The following is a 25,805-nucleotide window of genomic DNA, read 5'->3' as shown; positions in this document are numbered from 1 at the left end:
TGAGGGGGGGTGTCAAAAAATGATGGGCCCCGGGTGCCACATACCCTAGGTACGCCACTGAGTACAGTGAGCATCTGAGCGAGATGCTTTTCAGATATTAGTGGAATGACAGCAGAAGAGGCAGGGATGCATCTGACATGCTTGGGAAATGGTTTGGCACCGGAAGAGTTAAAGGAAGGAGAGGGGTGTGGTGTACTGCGTCTAGAGTCAGCTTCGTGGTGCTGCTGAGAGCATCTAGTCTCAGCCTCACTTTCCTTCCTTCCTTCCTTCCTCTGCGGACGCAGCCAGACATAAAACCAGAGGCTCGCCGAGAGCAAAGGAGAGCAGCCCCCCCTCCCCGCCCCAGCATGACGGAGACCTCCAAAACCCACGTTATTCTGCTGGCCTGCGGCAGCTTCAATCCGGTCACAAAGGGCCACATTCAGATGTTTGGTGAGTCTTTTCCCCTCCCCCACCCTCAACGCAGCTATTTTCCATTGCGATCGCATTTGCTGGCATTGGGCCATTAGGGTGGTGGATGCTGAATCGCAGAGGCTTCTTTAGGGGAAGCCCTAATTCGGGCCACATGAATGGGGACGAGGGCTCGTGTGCGCCAGCCTTTACAAGGGTGCTTGGTTCTCTGCATAAATAGCCATTCGCTTTCAATGTGTTTACCACGAAATGACTGGCTTCTGAGTGACTGCCTGTTGGAATATGACTTAGTAAGATGGGATCTGACGCTGGTAAACGGGAATGTAGTTTTTGCTGGTGGAGCTTTTGGATCCAGGTGGCACAGTAGAATAAATGCACAATTTAAAATACTGTGATCTACTAATGTTTGCTCAAGTCTAGTTACTGGTATATATAATGGTAGAGGATAGAACTTAAGAGTCCAGTATTATTAAGGCGAATAGTAAGTTTTTATTTGTGTGGTTTGAATTGAGTATCGCTGTATCCATAGGGTGGAACTGGAGCTCTTCGCTGTCCAGGGATTCAGGTGCTGAAATGCAACTATAAGGTCTGAGGAGTTCGCTTCACTAGAGCGTTGACGGTACTAGTATCTAAAAACAAAAACGGCAACAATAAATAAATACTGTAAATTGAAGTCCATTATGAGGTTTTTTTGTAAATATATAGTGTGGAATTTCAATATTTTATTGGCTAGGCGTAAGAAATCAGTGCTTAATGGAACAGTGACTGCGCCTGTATGAATGACGCTTAGGGACTGATGTCAAGTAAGTAGCTGGATTTAAATCGAGTTTTAAATCGGATATCGAGATTTAGGGTGGGATGCAGGTTTAAAAAAAAAAATCTTTGTACTTGGTCTTAGTGAGATAAAATAGGAAGTTTAAATTTTCTTGTGATTCATGGGCTGCCTAGTCTTGGTGCACAAAACATCTAAAATAACCAAATTGATGTGAATTTATGTTGGGCAGTAAATATGAGGGTGAATCAAGCAGGAATTCAATGGCCTTAGTAAGAAAAGAAGTAGTTAAACTTTGTGTGTAAATTGTGTGCTAGCAGAATGAGTAAATGTTTACAAAATTCCATGAGAGTAGTATAATGTAAGCTATGTCTGACCTACTGAGAAGGGTATATTATTATTAATCAGTTACAGCTGGCGATTCTATTGGATATTTTTAAAGGATTGCTGGTTTAGTATTCCAGTTTTTGTGTACAGTATACAGGCCTTGGTTTGAAATAAAGGAAGGTAGATTTCCAATTCATGTCTACCCAGGGCCTGTTAGCATGTGATTGGTACTGAGGATCTAGTGATTGTATCTATGTAGAGCCTCTTAATTAAAGACTTGATGTTTTTCAAAATACAGAATGACAAACAAATTCTAGCATCCTGGTATCTAATTTCTTTAGAAATGTTGGTAAGTAAAGATCACATCTCTGTTTTGAAATAGTTTTGTGCTGCTAGACATGTCAAATGATGAGCAAGAGTGGAACTTTATTTCAAATCCTATAATTTAAATCTATGTCTGTGATTTTATTACAGAGGAGTCAATTCACTTCTGGTGTTTGGGCCTCCAGCCAAATAACTGTAAAATATTAGGTTTTATTGAATATCTATAATCATAAATGATTCACCTACCTAGATATAAGACTTTTGTACACCTCTCCAAAGTCATCTACCTCTCGTACTTATTTTATTTTGCTTTCTTAGTTCCCTCTAGAAAGAAACTTGGTTTTCTTTTTCTCCAATGGGAAATTAAGGGAACCATTTCTCTGTCTCATTTCAATAAGAAAAAGTTACTAAAATGTTCCATTTGGAGCTGTTTCCCACTGCTTTTAAATATATAGTCCTTTATTTTAGAAGCCCTATTCATGTTTTACATAAGTTCATACTGTACCATACTATACCATACCACAGTAGCGCACCTAGGGCATGTGACACCAAGAGCTGATCATTTTTAACTCACTCGATATAAAAAGGGATTGGAGGAACACCCCCTAGGAGCTGCACTCAAGGTGGACGCCCCCTTCCCCAAACCCTTCCCCCACCCCCTTGGTATGCCACTGCCTGAGGAAGGGGATTTTGGTCTCTAAATGTTAGTAAAAAATGTATTAAAATTAATCCAATAAAATATTACCTTATTTCCATTTTCTATTTATAAATATTTATCAATACAGCTACAATTCTACTTTATTCTAAAGCAACAAAAAAATCTTATTTCTACCTTTTGTCATCTCTGGTTTCTGCTTTCCTCATCTTCTCTTCAGTCTCCATTCCATCCAGCATCTGTCCTCCTTCTCTGTCCCATTTTTCTATTCCTGTCTCCACTCCCTCCCCCATGCTCTCTCTCTTCTCCTTTCCTTCCCTCCTTCCTACCCAAACTCACCCCATGGTCTGTCATCTGTTTCCCTTCCCCTTTGCCCTGGGATCTCTCTCCTCTCTTCTCCTTCCATCTCTTCTCCTTCCATGCTCTGTCATCTCCTTTCCTTCCTTTCCCTCCCTCTCTTCCTTCCTGATGGTTTGGCATCTCAGTCTTCTTCCCTTCCCCTCATGCCCTGGCATCTCTCTTCTCTCCTTTCCTGCCATTTTTCCTTCCTCCTCCATGCTCTGGCATTTCCTCTCCTTCCTTTCGTTCCACCCTTTCCTTTCCAGTGGTCTGGCATCTGTCTCCTTCCTTTATGGTCTGCATCTGGGGCAGACTGCCTGTGCACTTTCCCCCCCTCCCACCCTGATATGCCACTATATTAGATTAATCCATATTTCAATTAGCTTTCAGAAGCCAAAACCTCCTTCTTCAGGTCAGTACAGTATACTGCTGTTATGATATCCTGTTCTGATCTGAGGAAGAGGGTATTGGTATCCGAAATCTGGTAAAAAAAAAAAAAAAAAAAAATTTAGTCCAATAAAAAGATTACTTTATTTCCATTTTTATTTATAAACATTTATCAATATAGCTACAATACTACTTTATTCTAAAGCAAAAAGAAAAAATCTTTTTTCTACCTTTTCTCATTTCTGCTTTAATCATCTTCTTCACTGTCTTCTTTCCATCCAGCACCTGTCCTCTCTTTCCCTTCCTTACAGCATCTGCCCTCTTTCACTGCCCCTTCCATCTGTTTTCTGCCCTCTTTCCATTCCATATGGTATTTGTGTCCCTTCTCTCCTTTATACATGATACATTTCAGCTTCACCCCCTCTCTATTTTCTCTCTCTCTCTCTGTTTCCACCTCCTTCCCTATGCTCTGGCATCTATGCTTCCTTGCTTCCTACCCCACTCCAATGTTTGACATCTCTGCCTTCTTCCCTTCCCTCCCCCATGCCCTGGCATCTCTCTCCTCTCCTTCCCTTCCATCTCTCCCTCCTGCTCCATGCTCTGGTATCTCCTCTCTTTCCTTACCCTCCCTCCCTCTTTTCTCCCTGGTCTGACATCTCTGTCTCCTTCCCTTCCCCCCTCCCCATATCCTGACATCTCTTACAACTCCCCCCCTCCATGGGCTGGCATCTTCTTTCCTTCCTTCCTTTCCCTTCCTCCATTTCTTCCACACCCCCACTCCACCCCACCCCCTTAGTACACCACTGACATACCATACCATAATTTTCTGCTAGGAATCACTGTGGTTTACAAATTAGTTACAAGGACATACTTGTGACATTACAGCAAAGTTTTTAGATTTTAGATAGGTAGCTTTCAAGTGGTTATAGAGACAAAAGATATGTCTTTAGCATTTTCTTGAAACTGTAATGGTGGGGAGTTGTCGTAGGTCCAGAGGAAGGCTATTCCAGACTTTGGGTCCTTGATATGTGAAGGAAGAATAGCTTTTTCGATTGAACTAGTTGGGGAGAGAGGCATGCCAGATTAAGGTGCTGCGTTGTTTTAGAGTTGTGAAAAAAATGCATGAGCTTAATATCTGATATTAGTCCGTTGGAGTTCTCTTTTTTTCATTGGGAGCCAGTATAGATCTGCTAGCAATGGACTAGCTTTTTTCAAATCAGCTTACTTGAAAGATAAGTTTGTATCAGAATTAAAATGTGTACCCTAAATAAACATGGAAATACCAATTTTAGAAATCTGGGATTTAGACATATAGAGGCTGATTCTAAAAAAGGCACCACTTGTCATGGTTGTCAGTCAACTGCTAGGCACCATTTACAGAATTATACCTACCGGTACCTAACTCAACTTAGGCACCGGTAGGCATCATAATGTTAGGCACCTGTATATTAGGCCAGGGTTTTCCTAACACAGGCGCTTACTAGTGCCTAAGTCATACTACACCTATTATCTGACCCCCCTAACCACACCCACTTTTCAGGCAGGTGCCATTAGGTGCCAGTAGGTGCCTCGACTTAGGCATTGGTTGGTGTCACTCCGAGTTTCACACAGAACTATTTTAATAAATCATTTTTTTAAGGTTTATAATGATGTGGTCAATTACCATGCTAATTAAGCTCATACGAAACTCGGCTAGGCACATTTATAGAATCTGGCCCAAAGGGGGAAATTCTACAAATGGTGCCCAAAAAATATCAATTAGTGCTATTCTACAAACCATGATTACAGTGAGACACAGTTTATAGAAGAGTACTTAATGCTGGGAACCATGACTACATTTAGACGTGAGCATTTACACCAGTGTATAGCAAACTGTGTGCCTCCTTAAATTTCAGGTGTGCCACGAGACACTGAGGAGAAGGAGAGGCACCAGTGCCAACTGACTGGACGTGTTTCTCGGGGCGAGAGGCACATTCTGTAGGCAATCAGCCGGTGCCAGTGCCTCTCCTTCTCTCCATGCATCTTTGCTGCTGGCACCTCCCACTGGCGGCTCAGGGCCCGTCTGGAGGCCTTTGCATATGTGCAGACGTCAACGTGATGTTACGCACTTCCGAGATGTGCGGACGTTGACATCGATGTCACGCACTTCTGGGATGCCTCGAGCCACAGCCACTACATTTGTTGTGCCGTGGCTCGACAAAGTTCACGGGACACTGTGCATAAATTAGGTGTGGATCCCTCTAATTCTATAACTCATATAAACTATAGAAATGCCCCTGTTCTGCCCATGACCCTCCAATGGCTACACCCCCTTTTTGGATCCAAGCGCTAGAATTTATGTGCACCTCTTTATAGAAAACACCTAATTAGATGTGCACATACATTCTAATTACTGCTTGTTATTGCCCATTATCAGTGCTGATTGGCTTGTTATTTAATTAAGTTGCATGCCCAAATTGGCCCTATGGCCAAATTTGCATGTGCAACTCAAAGCACCATATATATATAGGATCCAGGGGATAATCTGAAATAAGTGCATATGGCAAGGAGATATGATTTGGGTGGAACTAGGATGGAACTAAAAATAGATGTGCATTCACATTTTAGAAGGGGAATGCAAGTTTATGATCAGAGATCAGTAGCATTGTACAGCAGTGATGTTCTTATCCTTAATCCTCCAGTGTTCCCTCCGTCACATGATTGTTGAATAAAATTGCAGGCTCTGTACTTAATAGGGAGCATTTAAATGTGTAGGTTTCCAAAATAGCACACAGATACTGTATGTCTATGGGTCGACACATAACATGTTTATGTGCTAAAATACCAAATTACTGCCACGGTCTGGATATCAGGCGCATAGTAAATGATGGCGGATAAAGATCTGTATCTAAACTGCCCAACAAGGTGGCCAGAGTTGTACCTGCATCCCTCTATGCCCTGTTAAAATTTCAGAACTAGAGGGCATGAATTGAGGTTGCAAGGGGGGTGGGCAAATTAGGAATAATGTCAGGAAGTACTTTTTCACAGAGAGGGTGGTAGATATCTGCAATGCCTTCCTGCAGGAGGTAGTGGAGATAAAAACATTCCTCAAAATGGTCATATTTACTAATAAGGTATATAAATATCTGCATATAATCAGTCTGAATGGGATCATATGGACATCTTTTTTAAAATTTCTTTTGTAAGATTGAATAGGTCTTTCCTGTATATTATAGAATTCCTTTCCTTTTTATGTATTTGATTTTAGTTGCTAGCCACTGAGAACTGTTGTAAGTTTCGGTGGGATATCAAATTTTAATAAATATAAACAATAGAATTCAAAAGTGCATGGGATAAACATAAAAGAATCCTGTATGGAAAAAGAATGGGACCAAACAAACTTAGTGGTGCTTTTAATTTGGAAGTAAAGCCAGTACTGGGCAGGCTTCTACAGTCTGTACCTTGATCATGCTTGGAGAGATTTGGATGGGCTGAAGTGAGGCTTTAATGACTGCTTCAATAGTTGGAGAACAAGACCAGTGCCAGGCAGACTTCTACAGTTTGGGCCTGATTCTAAATAAGGAACCTAGAATAGTGGTGTCAACTAGTGCAGCGCTAAGCGTAATTCTATAAAACTTATAGAATCACACTTAGCGTCGCCTAAGCGTTACTATGCATCATAAATTCTGGCATACCCATTTATACCAGGTTTTTCTGGCCTAAATGCCTGCACCTAAGTTGTGCACACATTGGTGCATAAATAAAAAACTTGCACATAGCACCAAAAAAATGCCCATAATCCACCCCTAACCATGCCCATTTTTAGATAACTTGCACTGGACAAGACACATAATACTTCATTCTATGCCCCTACCAAGTCGTGCATGTAAGTTTCAATTAAGTCCAATTAAGACAATTAAGTTCAATTAATTATGAGTTAATTCCCAATTACCAGCACCAATTAGGCCTATTAAGTTGTGCATACATCAGCTATGTGCACCGATGTAGATGCACAACCCATATATAGAATTCCTCCTTTCCTCTAGGACAGGGGTGCCAAATACGTCGATCGCGATAGACCAGTAGATCGGGAAGGCAACACGAGTTGATTGCGGAGCCCATCCCGGACTCCGTGATAGACTCGTGTTGCCGTTCCGATCTACCGGGCGATCAGCCGTCATCTCCTCGACGTCCACCACCACCCTTCCTCCAGAAGCGTTCGACCGACCAGCATTCCGCTCCCGGAGAGGAAGTTCTGGGCCAGCCAATCGCTGCCTGGCTGGCCCAGAACTCATCTCCGATGTCAGAATTGATGTCGGGGAGTGGATTGCTGGTCAGCGCACCGCTTCTACAGGGAGAGCTTAGGGCGGTGGTGGCTTGGGGGCCTGTTCCTCGATGGCGGCGGCAGTGGCAAACCTAGTGGCTTGGGGGAGGGCAGGGAGAAAGAAAGGGGGCAGGCAGGGAGATAGAAAGAAGGGGGGCAAGGAGATAAAGAAAGAAGAGAGTCAGAAAGAAAGGGGGCATGGAGAGAGAGAGAAAGAAAGGGAGGCAGGAAGACAGAAAGAAAGAAGGGGGCTGGGAGAAAGAAAGAAAAAGTTGGGGGAGAGAATGAGGCTTGGAGGAGAGGAAGCATACAGGAGACTGAAAGAAGGAAAGAAATATTGGATGCACAGTCAGAAGAAGAAAGTGCAACCAGAGACTCATGAAATCACCAGACAACAAAGGTAGAAAAATGATTTTATTTTCAGTTTAGTGATCAAAATGTGTCCGTTTTGAGAATTTATATCTGTTGCCTATATTTTGCACTATGGCTCCCTTTTACTAAACCGCAATAGCGGTTTTTAGCACAGGGAGCCTGTGGGCGTCGAGAGCAGCACGGGGCATTCAGTGCTGCTCCCTGCGCTAAAAACTACTATCGCGGTTTAGTAAAATGGGAGGGGGTATATTTATCTATTTTTGTATGGTTGTTACTGAAGTGACATTGCATAGAGTCATCTGCCTTGACCTCTTTGAAAAAACCCCGGAATATAAATAATAATTAACATTTTCTCTGCGTATGGTGTGCTTTGTGTTTTTAAAAAAAATTTTATTGTTGGTAGATCATTTTGACTTGGTCATTTTCAAAGTAGTTCGCAAGCCCAAAAAGTGTGGGCACCCTTGCTCTAGGATATACATATTCAGGTATCTTCTCCTACATCTTTTGGGACAAACCCCATAGCACTTTTGTCATCTTCTTCTGAACCACTTCAAGTATTTTTATGTCTTAGTGAGAACTGAACACGGTACTTCAAATAGGACCTCACCAACAACTTGTGCTTTCTTCTGCTAGCTATGCTTTTTTCTATGCAGCCTAGCATCCTACTGGCTTCATCAAATTGTCACATTATTTTACCAAATTGAGATCCTCAGACACTACCACCCCAAGGTCTTTTTCTGGTCTGTTCACAGCAGCCTTTTACTTCTTATCGCATACAACTGCTTTGGATTTCTATACACCAAATGCATCCCTCTGCACATTTTTTGCATCAACTTTTAACTGCCAAACATTAGACTATTTGCCTAATTTTTGTAGATCACTTCTCATGCTGGTTACTTCTTCTGGGGTGTCAACTCTCTTGCAAATCTTCAGGTCATCTGCAAAAAAGCAACTTTTCCTTCTAACATTTTGGCAATGTTGCTCACAACTATATTGAATAGAATCAGCCTCAGTACCAATCCTTGAACCACTCCACTACTCACCTGTCTTTCCTCTATTTATCACTACCTTCTGACACCTATCAATCAACCAATTTGTGATCCAATTTATCACCTCACGTCCAATCACCAAGCCACTCAGTGGAGTAGATACCAGTGACAGAAATGGTATTCAGTACTGATGAATCAGAGAAACTGATGCAAATCTCTTTAAACCTGGAAGATGTAATGGGGTAATTTGACAAACTGAAGAGTAGCAAAGCACCTGAACCAGATGGAATACATCCCAGAGTACTGATAGAATTGAAAAATGAACTTGCAGAGTTATTGTTAGTAATTAGTAATTTATCTTTAAAATCCAGCATGGTATGGGGAGATTGGAGGGTGACCAATGTAATGCTAATTTTTAATAAGGGTTCCAGAGGTGATTCAGGAAATTATAGAGAGGGGAGCCTGAAGTTGGTGCCAGGCAAAATGGTAGAGACTATAATTAATTTTGTTCTTTATAATACAGAGCATACATAAGCATGGATTAACGAGATACAGCCAATATAGATTTAATCAAAGCAAATTGTGCCTCTCCAATCTACTACATTACAATTCTGCACAACGATGCAGCAATTTAAAAGGCATCTGAAAATTCATTTCGTTATGAAAGCATATGTGATTAATTAATCAATATAACATTTAGGGGCTCATAATTGAAAAAGAAATATATCTAAAAACCCGCCCAAGTCGACACTTGGACAATCAAAAGGACAGGTCGTCCAAGTGTCGATATTGAAATGGCTTTTTAGATATATCCAGGGACATTTTAGGCCTCAGAATCTCACTGTGTGCCCAAAGTAGAAAGGGGCATTTTTGGAGGAGTGATGTGGGCCAACCTAGACTTAGGGCTCCTTTTGCAAAGGTGAGCTAGGGCCTTAATGCGCGCAATAGCGCGCATTAAATTCCCGAGCACGCTAGCCACTACCGCCTCCTTTTTAGGAGGCGGTAGATTTTCGGTTACCCTGTGCTTTAGCGTGTGGTAATTTTGTGTGTGCGCTAAAAACCCTAGCGCACCTTCGTAAAAGGAGCCCTTAGTCGTACTGCAGGTATAATGGAAAGTTTGACGAGACCGCTTAGATGGAATTTATACATTGTGACTTAGGTGATCTAAACACAGGACTAAGTGCCCAAAAGGTATGCAAAGTGACCAGATAACCACTGCAGGGACAAAGTACAGACCCCCACACACTTCCCCCATGTTCACTGACCCCTTCACATCGCCATAAAAATCGGAATAAAAACATACATACCTGCCTCTGGAACATCAGCACCTGGCATAGGAAAGCCCAGTAGAACTGCACAGAGGTGGCTTAAGTAGTCTGGAGGGTGGAGAGGAGGACCCAGGCCCATAAGTCACTCTAACCAGTACATTAATGGTGCAAAATGTGAGGCCACCAAAATCCCCCAAAACCCTACTGTACTACCATATAGGTGCCAACTGCAGCCATAAAGGCTATTGGGGTTGTAGACAGGTGGGTTTAGTAGGTTTTGGGGGTGTTTTGGGGAGCTCACTATAAATTATAAGGGGGTGATGGTGAGATATACATGTGGCACCCTTTTTGTGAAGCTCACAGCAGTGCCCTGTAAGGTACCCCACTGCTCTCTTGTTATATCTGGGTAGCCAGTCCATCACTTTATTGGCCCCTCCCACATCTAAAAGGTCTTGTTTTGGACATTTGTGACTTGGAGATATTTTTGGTCGAGAATATGGTATAAAAATAGATGCAATGGCAGTCTGGATGATCAAACGCCTAGTATGTACAGATGGACGATTTTCTTTAGACATATTTTTTGAGAATGGACATATATGCCCTGCCAATTTTGGGCGTCTAGCACCCTACATCCAAATCAGACTTAGATATATGTTTTGATTATGCCCCTCCACATGTATAGTAGTGAACCCCCAGTGGATGATTTGTTATGATGTATTATGTGAATATTGTATTATTAAGAATGTTTGTTTTACAGTATTGTGTATGTATATAAACTATAAGCCGCTTGGTTGTAGGTGGGGGTATAAAAGAATAAAATAAATAAATAAAAAGATTTCTATAAAGGTGAACCAGTCAATACTGTGTATCTGGATTTTCAAAAGACATCTGACAAAGTACTTTATGAAAGACTTTTGAGGACATTACCTCCTATCCAATGACTTTCTAATGTCCTATTGTGGATTAAGAACTGGCTAAAAAATAGAAACAGAGTAGGGCTAAATAATCAATATTCTCAGTGGAGAAAGGTAAATGTTAGGATTCTCCAAGGCTCTGTGCTGGGACTGCTGCTTTTTAACATATTTATCAATGATCTAGAGATGAGAATAACTAGTGAGTTAATGAAATTTGCTGATGACACAAAGTTGTTAAATTGCAAGAGGATTGTGAAAAATTGCAAGAAAGCCTTACGAGACTGGAAGACTGAGCATCAAAATAGCAGATGACCTTTAATGTGAGCAAATGCAAAGTGATGCATGTAGAAAAGAAGAACCCAAGCTATAGCTACATGATGCAGGGTTGCAGACATTTTGCAGTTTTGAAAATGGGCATGTATGGAACTGGATTTTTCTATGTCTTCTGCAAAACGTCCAAACTCAGATTTGGGCATTATATCAAAAAGGGCCCTCTTTATCTCTTTATCTCAACTGAACTTAACCAGCTAGCTTCTTGTCTAAAACAGTTTCCAAAATCTAACCAGACAAATTTCCCCAGCTAGATTTATGATGATATGGTACTCATTTTCAAAACAAAAAAAAGTCTCAGAAGCAGCACAAAGCGCCAGATGGATGGTTTTCACTAGAAGATGTCCAAGTTGTAATTTTCAAAACCTAGATTTGGATGGGTTTCTCCGCAGTTCATTTAAATCACAAGGGCGTGGTGTGTTTTGAGCAGGCACAAAATTTGGAGAATAATGGAACAAGATAAAAACATCTAGGGACTTTTATCTGGATTTGTTTCAATCACGACTAAGTCTCAAAAAGGTGCCCTAACTAACCAACTGGCCAGTGGAGGGATTATGACTTGACCCTCCTTTAATCCCCTAATGGCCAATGACCCCCTCCTACCCCCAAAGATATGATAGTGACAGTATATACCAGGCTTTAGAATAGCTTCAGATATTGTGGCCATTCCTAATCGAGCAGCATGTTGATCCCAGGAATAGGCTAATGGCCAGTGCAGTGGACTGTAGAGAAAGGGATCCAGGTCCATATTATATTCTAACTAGTAAACTTGTGGTGGAAATTGTGAGCCTTCCAAAATCCACAAAATTCCAACTATGCCTATAGATAGGAGATACCTACAGACCTGAGGGTTTTTGTAGTGGTTTACAGTTAGGTACAATAGATTTTTAGGTGTTGTTGGAGGACTCACAATACAAAATAAGGGTGTACTTGTGCCCCTTTACGTGAAGTCCACTGCATTGACCACTAGACTGCCCCCAGCTCTATTGGGTTGTTTGTGTAACCAGTTTACTAGGAATGGTGCCACACAGCTATCCTTATGGCTATGTGATGCAAGGTTCCACATAAGGAATCATCGACCAGGAAAAGGATCTAGGTGTCATTGTTGATACATGCTTGGTGTGCAGCGGCAGTGAAGAAAGCAAATAGAATGTTAGGAATTATTAGGAAAGGAATCAGTGGCATAGCAAGGGTAGGAGGCGCCGGAGGCAGTGGCACCCTCCATGCCCTCCTTTCTGCTCCCCCCCAGACTCATTCCGTGTCACACTCACATCCTCTCTTCCCACCCCTGTACCTGTACCTCTTAAAATTTTCACCAGCATGAGCAGGTTCTCCAGCCTGCAACTTGTGCTGGCTTTCCCTCTGACATCACTTCCTGGCCCATGATCCGGAAGTGATTTCAGAGGAAGCCAGGCTGACACGGGCAGCAGGCTAGAGTAGTTGTTTGCACTGGCAAAGATTTTAAAGAGGTATGGGGGTGGGGAAGGGAGGTTGCGAGAGTGGCATGAGGGGGTGAAGAGGTGCCAGTGCCCCACCAAGATGGTGCCTGGGGCGATCCACCTCCCCACCTTTACTATACCACTGAAAGGAATGGAAAACAAAAATGAGAATGTTATAATGCGTTTGTATTGTTCCATGGTGTGACCACACCTCAAATACTGTGTACATTTCTGGTCTCCAAATCTCAAAAAAGATATAACAGAATTAGAAAAGAAGGATAACAAAATTGATAAAGAGGATGGGACGACTTTTCTATGAGGAAAGGCTAAAGCAGACTGTTCAGTTTGGAGAAGAGACGGCTCAGAGTAGATATGATAGAGGTCTATAAAATACTGAGTGGAGTGGAATGGGTAGATCTGAATCACATGCTGACTCTTTTCAAATGTATTAGGACTAGAATGCAATGAAGGAATTAAGTAGTACATTTAAAATAAACCAGAAATAAATATTTTTTTCACTGGCCCCCAAATGGTGCCTAAAATTGTGTGCTACATCAGCTACGATGTGTGTGCACAATTTGATTAATTGGTCTAATTGATGCCAATAGTTGGCAATCAACACCTTGTAATTGATGCTAATTGTAACTAATTAAAAGTTCTCTGCTGTTAATTTGCCAAGGCCTTGCCTGCTCTTTTCATACCAGAGTAATAGAAAGCTTTATCTGATGTAATGAGGATTCTAGGATGAGAACTTAAGATGAAATTGTAATGAAATTTTAGTTTTTGTAATTCCAAAAGGGTGTCTGTCATTAGAAGAGGTTGCATAAAAGTTTGTTCCAGTGGTTTAATTTTGTTCTCTAACCCTTCCCTCCCTTCACCCCTTTTACAAAGCTGCAGTAGGCTTTTTTTTGCCAGCTGCGGAAGTATTAACTCCAACGCTCATAGAATTCCTATGAGCATCAGCGCTAATACTGCCATGGCCTGCAATAAAAAAGCCTAATATGACTTTGTAAAGGGGGGGGGATAAATTTGAAAACTTTTCTTTCTAAACTTTTATATGCTGAAAATTTAAGGCCCCCTTTTATCAAGCCATGTTGGGGGGTTTTATTGCCGTCTCCAGTGCTCATAGAAATCCTATGAGTGTTGGAGCTTTTACTGCAGGAGCCGGTGATTTAAAAAAAAAAAAAACAACAACAAATCTTAACATGGCTTGATAAAAGCCTATTTGATAAAAGGGGGCCTCAATGATTTCCCCTCTGCAATAGTCTTTGCAAAGGTCCCAAATCGTGGAGTAGTCTAACTCATCTGATTTATTAAAGGCAAAGTACTCTTCAGACCAGCATTTAAGTTTTTCATAAAACCCAATGTCTTGGAAGAGCACAGAATTGAATCTCCAAATACTAGAGAGTTCTGGTGTATTTAGTGGTAAAGTGATGCAAGAATGATCAGATACCAGAATTGGTTCTATCGTTGCTTTATCCATAGCTCAAACAAGAGAAGTAGATACAAAAATATAGTCCAAACAGGAAAAAGAATTTTGTGGTTTTGAGTGAAAGAAAAAATCAATGTCTTTAGGATGGATGGAGTAACCACCATGAATACACAGGACTCCAATGATGTAAGGCTTCATTTGATTTTAACAGTCTCCTTGTAGACAAAGATTTCCTATCCAGCACATGTACTAATGGTAGATTCATATCGCCTGCCATAATGACACAGGGCTAGATTCACTAATCTTACCAATCTTGTCCCGACCAGTTTGCAACCACTTTGCGATCCCGACCCGATTCACTAATTTTTCCTCCCGATCTGCACATGCAAATGATGGGAAATGGCATGCAAAGCAGGAAGGCAGCGATTTACTAAAGAGAAGAAGGAACACCGATTGGGCTGGCCGATCAAAACACAAGGGACTGCTGAGGATCAGTTGCTCTCTTCCTTTCTGACTGTTCTGCTCTCTGCCGCCCTGAAATCCCAGCCCTGCAGCCCTGAAATAAAACATCTCCCTTGTGCAAAAATGCTCTGCTCTCTGCCGCCCTGCCTCTCTGCTGCCCTTCAAGCCCGTGGTTTTAACCCGCGAGTTTAAAGCGTGTTCTGTTCCATAGCTGCAAGGGAGCTGTCCAGGTTATGAACAGGACCAGCAAGAGGAGGAGGTGGAGGCGCATAAGGCTGTGGCTGTGGCCGGGGCTGGGCTGCTTCGGCAGGAGTCTGCTTGCAGTGTACAGCTCCCGGTTCCATGAACTGCCGTTCTGTGGGCAGAGGAACTCCTTCCCCCCCCTGGTAGCACTGATTGGGTAGACGTTCTGTTCCATTCTGCACAAATTGAAATGATTCCTGCGCATGCGTCGCGATCGCTCTACAGCGATCCGTGGGATCACTTGTGGGCGTGCTTCAGATCAGATCATTTGAATGCAGGAACTGTTGTGAATCGGTTGCCCGGCAAGACTCGGCCAAGGATCGCCCAATGATCGGATTGGAAAGGTAAGTTTAGTGAATCTAGGCCATAGTTGGAACCTGCTAGAGCAGTTTGATTGTTAAGCTGTTGAAAGAAGGATGGTTGGTTGGTCTATATTTGGAAAGTGCACATTTAAAAGGGAAAAGGTCTGATTCTGCATTTGTATTTTGAGTAATGATCAGCGACCCTCAGAGTCATTGGTATGACACACGACAAAGTAGTGAAGATCTTTAGACAGCAGAGTTATAACACCATTTTTCTTTCCATATGCAAGGGAAAAGAAATATTCCTTTACCCAATCCTTCTTCCGTTTTATAGCTTCAGAGGCAGACAAATGTGTTTCTAGTACAAAGACAATTGCAAGCTTCAAATACAGAAATAGTTTTCTTCTTCTTTATTGGATTATGAATCTCTTTCACATTAAGTGATAATACATTTGAAGCCATGAGAAATATTACAGAATGTTAAAGAATAGAACAAGGCTGTTAGATATTGCATGGTTTAATATTGCTGCACTAGAAAAAAAAAAAAAAGATCCCCAATGGAATGTATTGGAAAGTAATGTAAAATATATTGAAAATTCTGTAAAAGAGAATAATATAAATAAAAAACAAAACAGAATAACTGCTAAGGATCAGTTGCTTTCGTCCTTTCTGACTGTTTTGCTCTCTGCCGCCCTGAAATCCCAGCCCTGCAGCCCTGAAATAACAATCCACCACAACCAAACCCTCACAATCAAGGATATCTTGGGGTCAAAGTGATGGGCATACTAAGAAAAGTAGACAAGCTTTTCTAACAAGATAATGTAGGTCAGTGTTCTTCAACCTTTTGACACCTATGGATTGGTGGACTGGCACCAGCCCACGGACCGGCAGTTGAAGAACACTGGGCTAAGTCGTGGGCCAAGCCTTGCCTATCTCCGCCCCATACCCCGCCCCCATAATGGTACTAATTATAACGCCATTTTTTCCATTCATTTTTCATATATACACACACACAATATAATCGAATTAACAACACATAATGGTTAACCACAAAATTAAAATACACAAAGCACACTGTATGCTTCTCAATATTCATTCCTACCAGAAAACAGATAACCTCATGCAAATATAGGACCAAAAACTAAAAGTACTAATATATACAAACAAACCCTAAGGTGCAAGACTCTGCATGCAGTACAACCCCAGAGGAAAAGAAACAAATGTATTTCTTCCTGAATGTAAATCAATCACTAAATTAAAAAATAAAATCATTCCCCCTACCATTGTTGTCTCTCTCCCTCCATGCAGTGCCTTGCCTTCTGGCCTGCCCCCCGGTGTTATCTTTGGGCCGGCTCCCTCTTCCTTAGTGTTGCAGTTGACAAAGCGCCTCATCTGGAAGCCTTCTGTCTGACGTTGCGACATCAGAGAGAAGGCTTCCGGTTCAGGGGCAGGACATGCGTAGGAGCCTCTGCCCATGGCTTTCTGCACTGCAGCACTGAGGAAGAGGGAGCCGGCTTGAAGACAACACCGCATCAATCGCCCCATGGACCAGCAGCTGAAGAGCACTGGGGTCCAATGCATGTGCCGGCCCTGTGGACCGGCAGGAAATTTCTGCGGACCTGCACCAGTTCACGGACCGACAGTTGAAGATCACTGATGTAGGTGAACCAAGTGAACACAAGCCATGAAATATTCAGGATGTTACCATATTAGCGGCTTCCTGTTCCCTGATGTACTTCTCCAAATCTGCAGGATCATAACATTTTGTCTTATTTTTGTGTGTGATAGTCATTGTAGCAGGAGCAGAAAGACAGTATTTTGCTTCGATTGCTCATAGACGCAGTCTGAAATTTAGAAATGATTTCCCCTGCTAAGCAGTATCTTTTGCCAAGTTCGCAGTGAAAGTAATGCAATTACCATTCCAATGGATCTGGTTTTGCGCTTTAGCTGCTTGCAGAATATCTTGGACCTGAGGAAACTGCAGGATTTTAACCAAAAACAGATGTGCAGTCTTACGATTTGGGCCTAGTCGGGGAGGTATCCTGTGTGCCTGTTCTAAATTGAACAGATGTGAGAATTTAAGGTTTAGGAGCTACAGTATTAGTGCTTCCAAGAATTTAACCTTAGTAGAACCAGTAATTCACATAGATTTATAACCAACCCACCCTAGTAAGTCATATATAAATGCAGTATCTGGGTTGTTATGGCAAACTAAAATGACTAGTTTAATCGAAATACCTCAGCCCCACCACTCCACCGCAATAATAATCTTTTCTAAAGCGGGAGATTTACGTGGTGCTTCATCATTGGTAAATCGTTTTTAGCGCTGTGATTGTATTTGAATTAGTTTTTTATAAGTTTATCAATTCAATAAATAGAACGTTGTAAAGTGCATAAAATTGTATACTTAACGTCTATGCACAGCTAGACCTGGGAGTCCGACCCGACATGTTTCGCACTGATTGTGCTGTCTCAAGGGTCTCCCTGCATAACAGATAAACAGCATCTTAGAGCAGTGAACGTGACATTTCTCAACCACCCACCGCTCCTCGTTCAAATTTAACATAAACTAACCCCTTCTCTCATCAAGACTCACCGAGGAAGCCGTAGTCATCCGACTCACAAGTATAGTGTCAGTGAAAGATGGCGGCGGCGTCCTCAGTACCGGTGTAAATAGTTTCCATAATGAGACACCCCCCCCCCAACCGAAGCAGTCCATTGGTCCATTCACCCTCCAATCAATGTGTTCCAGTCAATCTCAACATTCAATCCCCGCGGTTCCACAGTGTCTAGTGTAAAAATTGTTCTCTGTTCAATCTCATTCAATCTCCGTACATCCTTTTCACCCTCCCTCCCCGTGACTCTCTGCACCACACGCCACCTCAATTGATCCACCCCATGTTTATATTTTTGCCAGTGGGTTACCAAGGGGGCTTGAACAACGTTATTAACAATCCGTGATTTGTGTTCATTGAGTCGAGTCCTGATCTTACGATTAGTTCTACCAATGTAGATCAGCTCGCAGGGGCATATAATCGCGTATATTACATCTTCAGATGTACAATCTGTAATTGCATTCGAATATAAAGATACTGATCTACCTGGAGGTCTCCATACATCCCCTGGGATGGTAGAAGAACACCACTGGCACTTTCCGCAAGGATTGTGAGTTCCTCTCTCCCTCACAGACATCTTCTCATATTTTAAAGAGTCACATCTCTGCCCCAGGGTCCTACCCCTAGAATATGCCACACGCGGGAACTCGCTAAGAGATGGATGGATCTGTACTATGTGCCAGTAGCAGTGCATATACCCCACCAGCATTCTAGTAGCCTTCGAATGAGGAAGCACACATGTCAGTACTTCTTGGGTGCTCCCCTCAACATTCTCTTGAATGTTCAAAAGTAACTCCCTCTGAGCATACCTAGCCCTTAAATACGCCTGACGTATAGATTTTTCCGGGTAACCCCTCTTGCGGAATCTATCCGCTAGCAGATCAGCCTGTTTTTTATACTCTTCTAAAGAGGAACATATCCTCCGAATACGTAAGAATTGTGCTATGGGGAGATTGAATCTTAATTTGAATGGGTGGAAACTATCGTAGTGGAGGATGGTGTTACGTGTCACCGGCTTGCGGTATAGGGAAGTCTGGATTTTACCTTCAACCACGGACAAAGCAATGTCTAAAAAGACCATCTGTGTAGGATGGCATTGCATGGTAAATTTTATGTTGTCGTCAATGGTATTTAGATATTGTACAAATTGATCCAGCTTGTCCCCTGTACCGCTCCAAATGAAAAAAACGTCATCAAGAAAGCGGCCCCAAAATACGGTGGAACTAAACCATTGAGATGGATAGATATGGTCCTCTTCAAATTTAGCCATAAAGAGGGCCGCCACAGAGGGGGCCAGAGTTGCCCCCATGGCCACCCCCTGAACCTGTTGATAAAAATCATGGCCGTATCGAAAATAACTTTCTTGAATGACCCACTTAGCTAACTGTGTGAGAAAGGAAGTAGACACACGATGAGGAGGAGTACGGTGATCAAACGTATCAACTATAACCTTCAGTGCCTCTGACTGGGGGATCTGGGCATAGAGGGAGACTACATCCAGCGTCACCATCCATTTGTCTTCCATACTAATCTCATGAGCTCTTAACTTTCGAAGGAAATCAGAAGAGTCCCTAATGTATGATCGTATCTTAGGGACCTGGCTTCTTAAAAAGAAGTCAATAAACTTCGAGAGAGGTTCCAGAACCGACCCTCGAGTGTTGACTATAGGCCGCCCAGGTGGGCAGGTAAGTGTTTTGTGTATCTTTGGCACAAAAGAAATTCTAGGGGTAATAGGATGTTTCTCATGAAGATATCTATATTCCTTATGGGTGATCATGCCACTCTCCAAATGAATATTCAGGAATTCAAGTATCTTAACCCCTAGAGCTCCAGTGGGATCACCCGCCAATTTACAATATGCCTGCACATTAGCCAACTGGCGATGTGCTTCCTGCTCATAGTCTTGTCTATTAAGTAAAACTGTGGCACCCCCCTTGTCCGCCTTAAGAATGATAACCTGATCTTCAGCAAGCAGGCTTGTAAATGCTTGATAATGGGATCTTGAAAGATTGTATGGGCCTCTATTTACCCATTGAGACTGTAGATCATAAAGAGCTCTGCTGACCAATTCACGAAAAGCTACAATCAACGGATCCATAGGACCAGGGGGGATCCAACTAGATTTTACTCTACAAGTCTCTATTGTATTGTCCAAGTCCAGTTCTTCTTCTCCTTGCATATTGTTAATGGGTTGGGTGACATCCCCTTGGCTCTCATTACGTTTTTGGAAGAAAACCTTTAACTGCATTTTGCGGATAAATGCATGCAGAGCCACATGGAGTTTAAAAAAATCAGGGGGACTCGTAGGGACAAATCCCAGCCCCAACTCCAAAACTTGTTGTTGTTGAACGGTAAGTGGAAGAGTAGATAGATTTATTATTGACGACTCGTGGTCCGAGTACTGGGGGCAGGCTGTGTCACCTTGGCCCTGCCTCTTTGTTGCCGTGTCTTTCCTCTGCCTCGTGGTGGTTTTGCTGTTTCCCCCGGCTTCTCACTATTAGCGTCAATTGATTCTTCACTAGTCATTTCAGAATCTCCTGAAGACCCTTCAAATGAGACTTTTTGTCGCTGTGAAGTAGTGAAATTTCGGCGTTGCCAGGTATATACACGGTCATTAAGATAGTCCCGTTCGTCTCTCTTCCATTTCCGTATTTTCGTCGCCTTCACCTCCTCTCGAAATGTTTGGATAGTGGATTTCAACTCACTCAATTTTTTATCAAATTCTTCCATATTGTGGTTCAGTTGCAATTCATTCTCAAGTGCAACTGAACCACAATATGGAAGAATTTGATAAAAAATTGAGTGAGTTGAAATCCACTATCCAAACATTTCGAGAGGAGGTGAAGGCGACGAAAATACGGAAATGGAAGAGAGACGAACGGGACTATCTTAATGACCGTGTATATACCTGGCAACGCCGAAATTTCACTACTTCACAGCGACAAAAAGTCTCATTTGAAGGGTCTTCAGGAGATTCTGAAATGACTAGTGAAGAATCAATTGACGCTAATAGTGAGAAGCCGGGGGAAACAGCAAAACCACCACGAGGCAGAGGAAAGACACGGCAACAAAGAGGCAGGGCCAAGGTGACACAGCCTGCCCCCAGTACTCGGACCACGAGTCGTCAATAATAAATCTATCTACTCTTCCACTTACCGTTCAACAACAACAAGTTTTGGAGTTGGGGCTGGGATTTGTCCCTACGAGTCCCCCTGATTTTTTTAAACTCCATGTGGCTCTGCATGCATTTATCCGCAAAATGCAGTTAAAGGTTTTCTTCCAAAAACGTAATGAGAGCCAAGGGGATGTCACCCAACCCATTAACAATATGCAAGGAGAAGAAGAACTGGACTTGGACAATACAATAGAGACTTGTAGAGTAAAATCTAGTTGGATCCCCCCTGGTCCTATGGATCCGTTGATTGTAGCTTTTCGTGAATTGGTCAGCAGAGCTCTTTATGATCTACAGTCTCAATGGGTAAATAGAGGCCCATACAATCTTTCAAGATCCCATTATCAAGCATTTACAAGCCTGCTTGCTGAAGATCAGGTTATCATTCTTAAGGCGGACAAGGGGGGTGCCACAGTTTTACTTAATAGACAAGACTATGAGCAGGAAGCACATCGCCAGTTGGCTAATGTGCAGGCATATTGTAAATTGGCGGGTGATCCCACTGGAGCTCTAGGGGTTAAGATACTTGAATTCCTGAATATTCATTTGGAGAGTGGCATGATCACCCATAAGGAATATAGATATCTTCATGAGAAACATCCTATTACCCCTAGAATTTCTTTTGTGCCAAAGATACACAAAACACTTACCTGCCCACCTGGGCGGCCTATAGTCAACACTCGAGGGTCGGTTCTGGAACCTCTCTCGAAGTTTATTGACTTCTTTTTAAGAAGCCAGGTCCCTAAGATACGATCATACATTAGGGACTCTTCTGATTTCCTTCGAAAGTTAAGAGCTCATGAGATTAGTATGGAAGACAAATGGATGGTGACGCTGGATGTAGTCTCCCTCTATGCCCAGATCCCCCAGTCAGAGGCACTGAAGGTTATAGTTGATACGTTTGATCACCGTACTCCTCCTCATCGTGTGTCTACTTCCTTTCTCACACAGTTAGCTAAGTGGGTCATTCAAGAAAGTTATTTTCGATACGGCCATGATTTTTATCAACAGGTTCAGGGGGTGGCCATGGGGGCAACTCTGGCCCCCTCTGTGGCGGCCCTCTTTATGGCTAAATTTGAAGAGGACCATATCTATCCATCTCAATGGTTTAGTTCCACCGTATTTTGGGGCCGCTTTCTTGATGACGTTTTTTTCATTTGGAGCGGTACAGGGGACAAGCTGGATCAATTTGTACAATATCTAAATACCATTGACGACAACATAAAATTTACCATGCAATGCCATCCTACACAGATGGTCTTTTTAGACATTGCTTTGTCCGTGGTTGAAGGTAAAATCCAGACTTCCCTATACCGCAAGCCGGTGACACGTAACACCATCCTCCACTACGATAGTTTCCACCCATTCAAATTAAGATTCAATCTCCCCATAGCACAATTCTTACGTATTCGGAGGATATGTTCCTCTTTAGAAGAGTATAAAAAACAGGCTGATCTGCTAGCGGATAGATTCCGCAAGAGGGGTTACCCGGAAAAATCTATACGTCAGGCGTATTTAAGGGCTAGGTATGCTCAGAGGGAGTTACTTTTGAACATTCAAGAGAATGTTGAGGGGAGCACCCAAGAAGTACTGACATGTGTGCTTCCTCATTCGAAGGCTACTAGAATGCTGGTGGGGTATATGCACTGCTACTGGCACATAGTACAGATCCATCCATCTCTTAGCGAGTTCCCGCGTGTGGCATATTCTAGGGGTAGGACCCTGGGGCAGAGATGTGACTCTTTAAAATATGAGAAGATGTCTGTGAGGGAGAGAGGATCTCACAATCCTTGCGGAAAGTGCCAGTGGTGTTCTTCTACCATCCCAGGGGATGTATGGAGACCTCCAGGTAGATCAGTATCTTTATATTCAAATGCAATTACAGATTGTACATCTGAAGATGTAATATACGCGATTATATGCCCCTGCGAGCTGATCTACATTGGTAGAACTAATCGTAAGATCAGGACTCGACTCAATGAACACAAATCACGGATTGTTAATAACGTTGTTCAAGCCCCCTTGGTAACCCACTGGCAAAAATATAAACATGGGGTGGATCAATTGAGGTGGCGTGTGGTGCAGAGAGTCACGGGGAGGGAGGGTGAAAAGGATGTACGGAGATTGAATGAGATTGAACAGAGAACAATTTTTACACTAGACACTGTGGAACCGCGGGGATTGAATGTTGAGATTGACTGGAACACATTGATTGGAGGGTGAATGGACCAATGGACTGCTTCGGTTGGGGGGGGGGTGTCTCATTATGGAAACTATTTACACCGGTACTGAGGACGCCGCCGCCATCTTTCACTGACACTATACTTGTGAGTCGGATGACTACGGCTTCCTCGGTGAGTCTTGATGAGAGAAGGGGTTAGTTTATGTTAAATTTGAACGAGGAGCGGTGGGTGGTTGAGAAATGTCACGTTCACTGCTCTAAGATGCTGTTTATCTGTTATGCAGGGAGACCCTTGAGACAGCACAATCAGTGCGAAACATGTCGGGTCGGACTCCCAGGTCTAGCTGTGCATAGACGTTAAGTATACAATTTTATGCACTTTACAACGTTCTATTTATTGAATTGATAAACTTATAAAAAACTAATTCAAATACAATCACAGCGCTAAAAACGATTTACCAATGATGAAGCACCACGTAAATCTCCCGCTTTAGAAAAGATTATTATTGCGGTGGAGTGGTGGGGCTGAGGTATTTCGATTAAACTAGTCATTTTAGTTTGCCATAACAACCCAGATACTGCATTTATATATGACGTCCAAGAATTTAACAGCATTGGGTCCGTCACTATTTTCAGGAATACCCAGTATTCTGTTTGACTTAATTGCTACATTATTTTCAGTAAACAATTTTCCAAATGTAGCAATATGCACATCGACGAGCAAGTAGCCCTTGCGCCACTCACTTGCTGGCTGAATCAGACAAGAATGCTGACTAAATCTTACTTTGTTTTTTTGCAACAACTTTCTGATTTACATAATTGTGCTGAAGATTATATTCATAAACGTACCTGGTTCAATATATTTATATAAAACACAGTGTGCTCACAGAGCACCTCACTTATGCAACCATTCTGCAGCAGCGTTCAAGCACCCCCAAGTGCTGTTCTAATTGGTGCTGATATTTTAGGCCCCCATATAGAGGGCCTCTTTAATCAAGCAGAACAACACAGGCTGGCACACTAAATGGCATAGGCACTGAATGGGCATCGTTGCATTTGCTGCGTGGCTCTCGCTACTGTGGCTTGATAAGAGGCCCATAGAATATGGCCTTGAACGTGTATTAAACTTTGGAATTTGTTGCCAGAGAATGTGATAAAAGCAGTTAGCTGAGTAGTGTTTAAAAATGATTTGTCACATTTCCTAAAAGTCCATAAGCCATTATTAAGATGGGCTTGAGAAAGATGTTTATTTCTAGGATAAGCAGCATAAAATCTGTATTACTGTTATGGGATTTTGCCAGGTACTTGTACTACTACTACTACTAATCACTAGACTTACACTGTGCTGTATATCAGAAACACAGAAGAGACAGTCCCTGTATCTCCCTTCTGAAAGCACTTCATTGGCTTCCAGTTAGTTTCAGAATCCAATTCAAATGTGCAAGTATCACTTTCAAAAGTTTGTATGGAATTTTGATGCCTTTGGTCTCAATTTCTTTGAACTCATTACGGTCCATGAAGTCAAAAAAAACTTCCAGATGTATAAACTATCTTTCCCATAACTCAAAGGAATAAAAACTTTACGATACCTCTCTCTTTGGATCTCTTTCATATGCTTTTGCATCTATTTGGAATGAACTTCCAGTAAATATTAGAACTCTTCCTTCTCTTTCAATCTTTAGGAAATTTCTAAAAACACATCTTTTTAATAGATCTTATCAAGGTTGTGGATCCTGTTAAAAAATCATCTTTGTATAGTTGTTAACTAGATCTGATCTAATTATGTTAAGTATCTTTATGTAAACCAAGTTGAGCTTCTATTTGAAATAAGACTCGGTTTAAAAATCTAAAGATTAGATTAGATTAAAAAAGATATAACAGAACTAGAAAAGGTTCAAAGAAGAGCGACCAAGATGATAAAGGGGTTGGGACTCTTCAGCTTGAAAAAGAGATGTCGGAGGGGAGATACTGTTGAAATCTACAATTCCTGAGTAGTGTAGAATGGGTACAACTAAACTGATGTTTTACTCTATTAGAAATTACAAAGACTAGGGGACATTCGATGAAATTACAGGGAGATAATTTTTAAACCAATAGGAGGAAATATTTTTTCACTCAGAAAATTGTTGAGTTCTGGAATGTATTGCCAGAGGATGTGGTCAGTGGCGTACCAAGGGGGGAGGCGGGGGGAGGCAGTCCTCCCCGGGTGCATGGCTTGGGGGATGCACAACCAGCCAGGTCCGGGTCCTCCTGCCCTTCCTTTCCCCCGGCCCGCACTACTACTATCCTAGCTCCCCACACTGACAAAAAGTCTTTCCGACGTCAATTCTGACGTCAATGAGGACGTTCCGGGCAGCCAGGCAGTGACTTCTTGTTGGTGGGGGGAGGTATGAATGCAGGCGCGGACCGGGGGAAAGGAAGGGGAGAGGCGCTTTTTATTTTTTTTCTCCGCGGCAGGGAGGGCAGGATGTAGGCAGGCAAGCTGGCTGGCTTTAGCGCAGCAAGGAGGGAGGGAGAAAGGTAGACAGGCAGGCTGGCTTTGGGGGTGGCCAAAATCTGGAAGGTAG

General features: G+C 42.4%; 1 protein-coding gene across 1 annotated transcript in view; it reads left to right on the top strand.

Annotated features, from left to right (window-relative positions):
* The first annotated feature begins 307 nt into the window (after nucleotides 1–307).
* Nucleotides 308–25,805, top strand: part of NMNAT2 (nicotinamide nucleotide adenylyltransferase 2) — a 130,945-nt gene continuing 105,447 nt past the window's right edge. The window contains exon 1 of the mRNA XM_033915380.1: nucleotides 308–432. Coding sequence (XP_033771271.1) covers nucleotides 348–432 — 85 coding nt within the window. The 5' untranslated portion in view covers nucleotides 308–347. The remainder of the gene's footprint in view (nucleotides 433–25,805) is intronic.

This window comes from Geotrypetes seraphini, chromosome 12 (genome assembly GCF_902459505.1).
Source record: "Geotrypetes seraphini chromosome 12, aGeoSer1.1, whole genome shotgun sequence".
In the NCBI taxonomy this organism is placed as follows: domain Eukaryota; kingdom Metazoa; phylum Chordata; class Amphibia; order Gymnophiona; family Dermophiidae; genus Geotrypetes; species Geotrypetes seraphini.
Note: the sequence above shows the minus strand (reverse complement) of the source record. Positions and strands in the feature narration are given on the sequence as shown.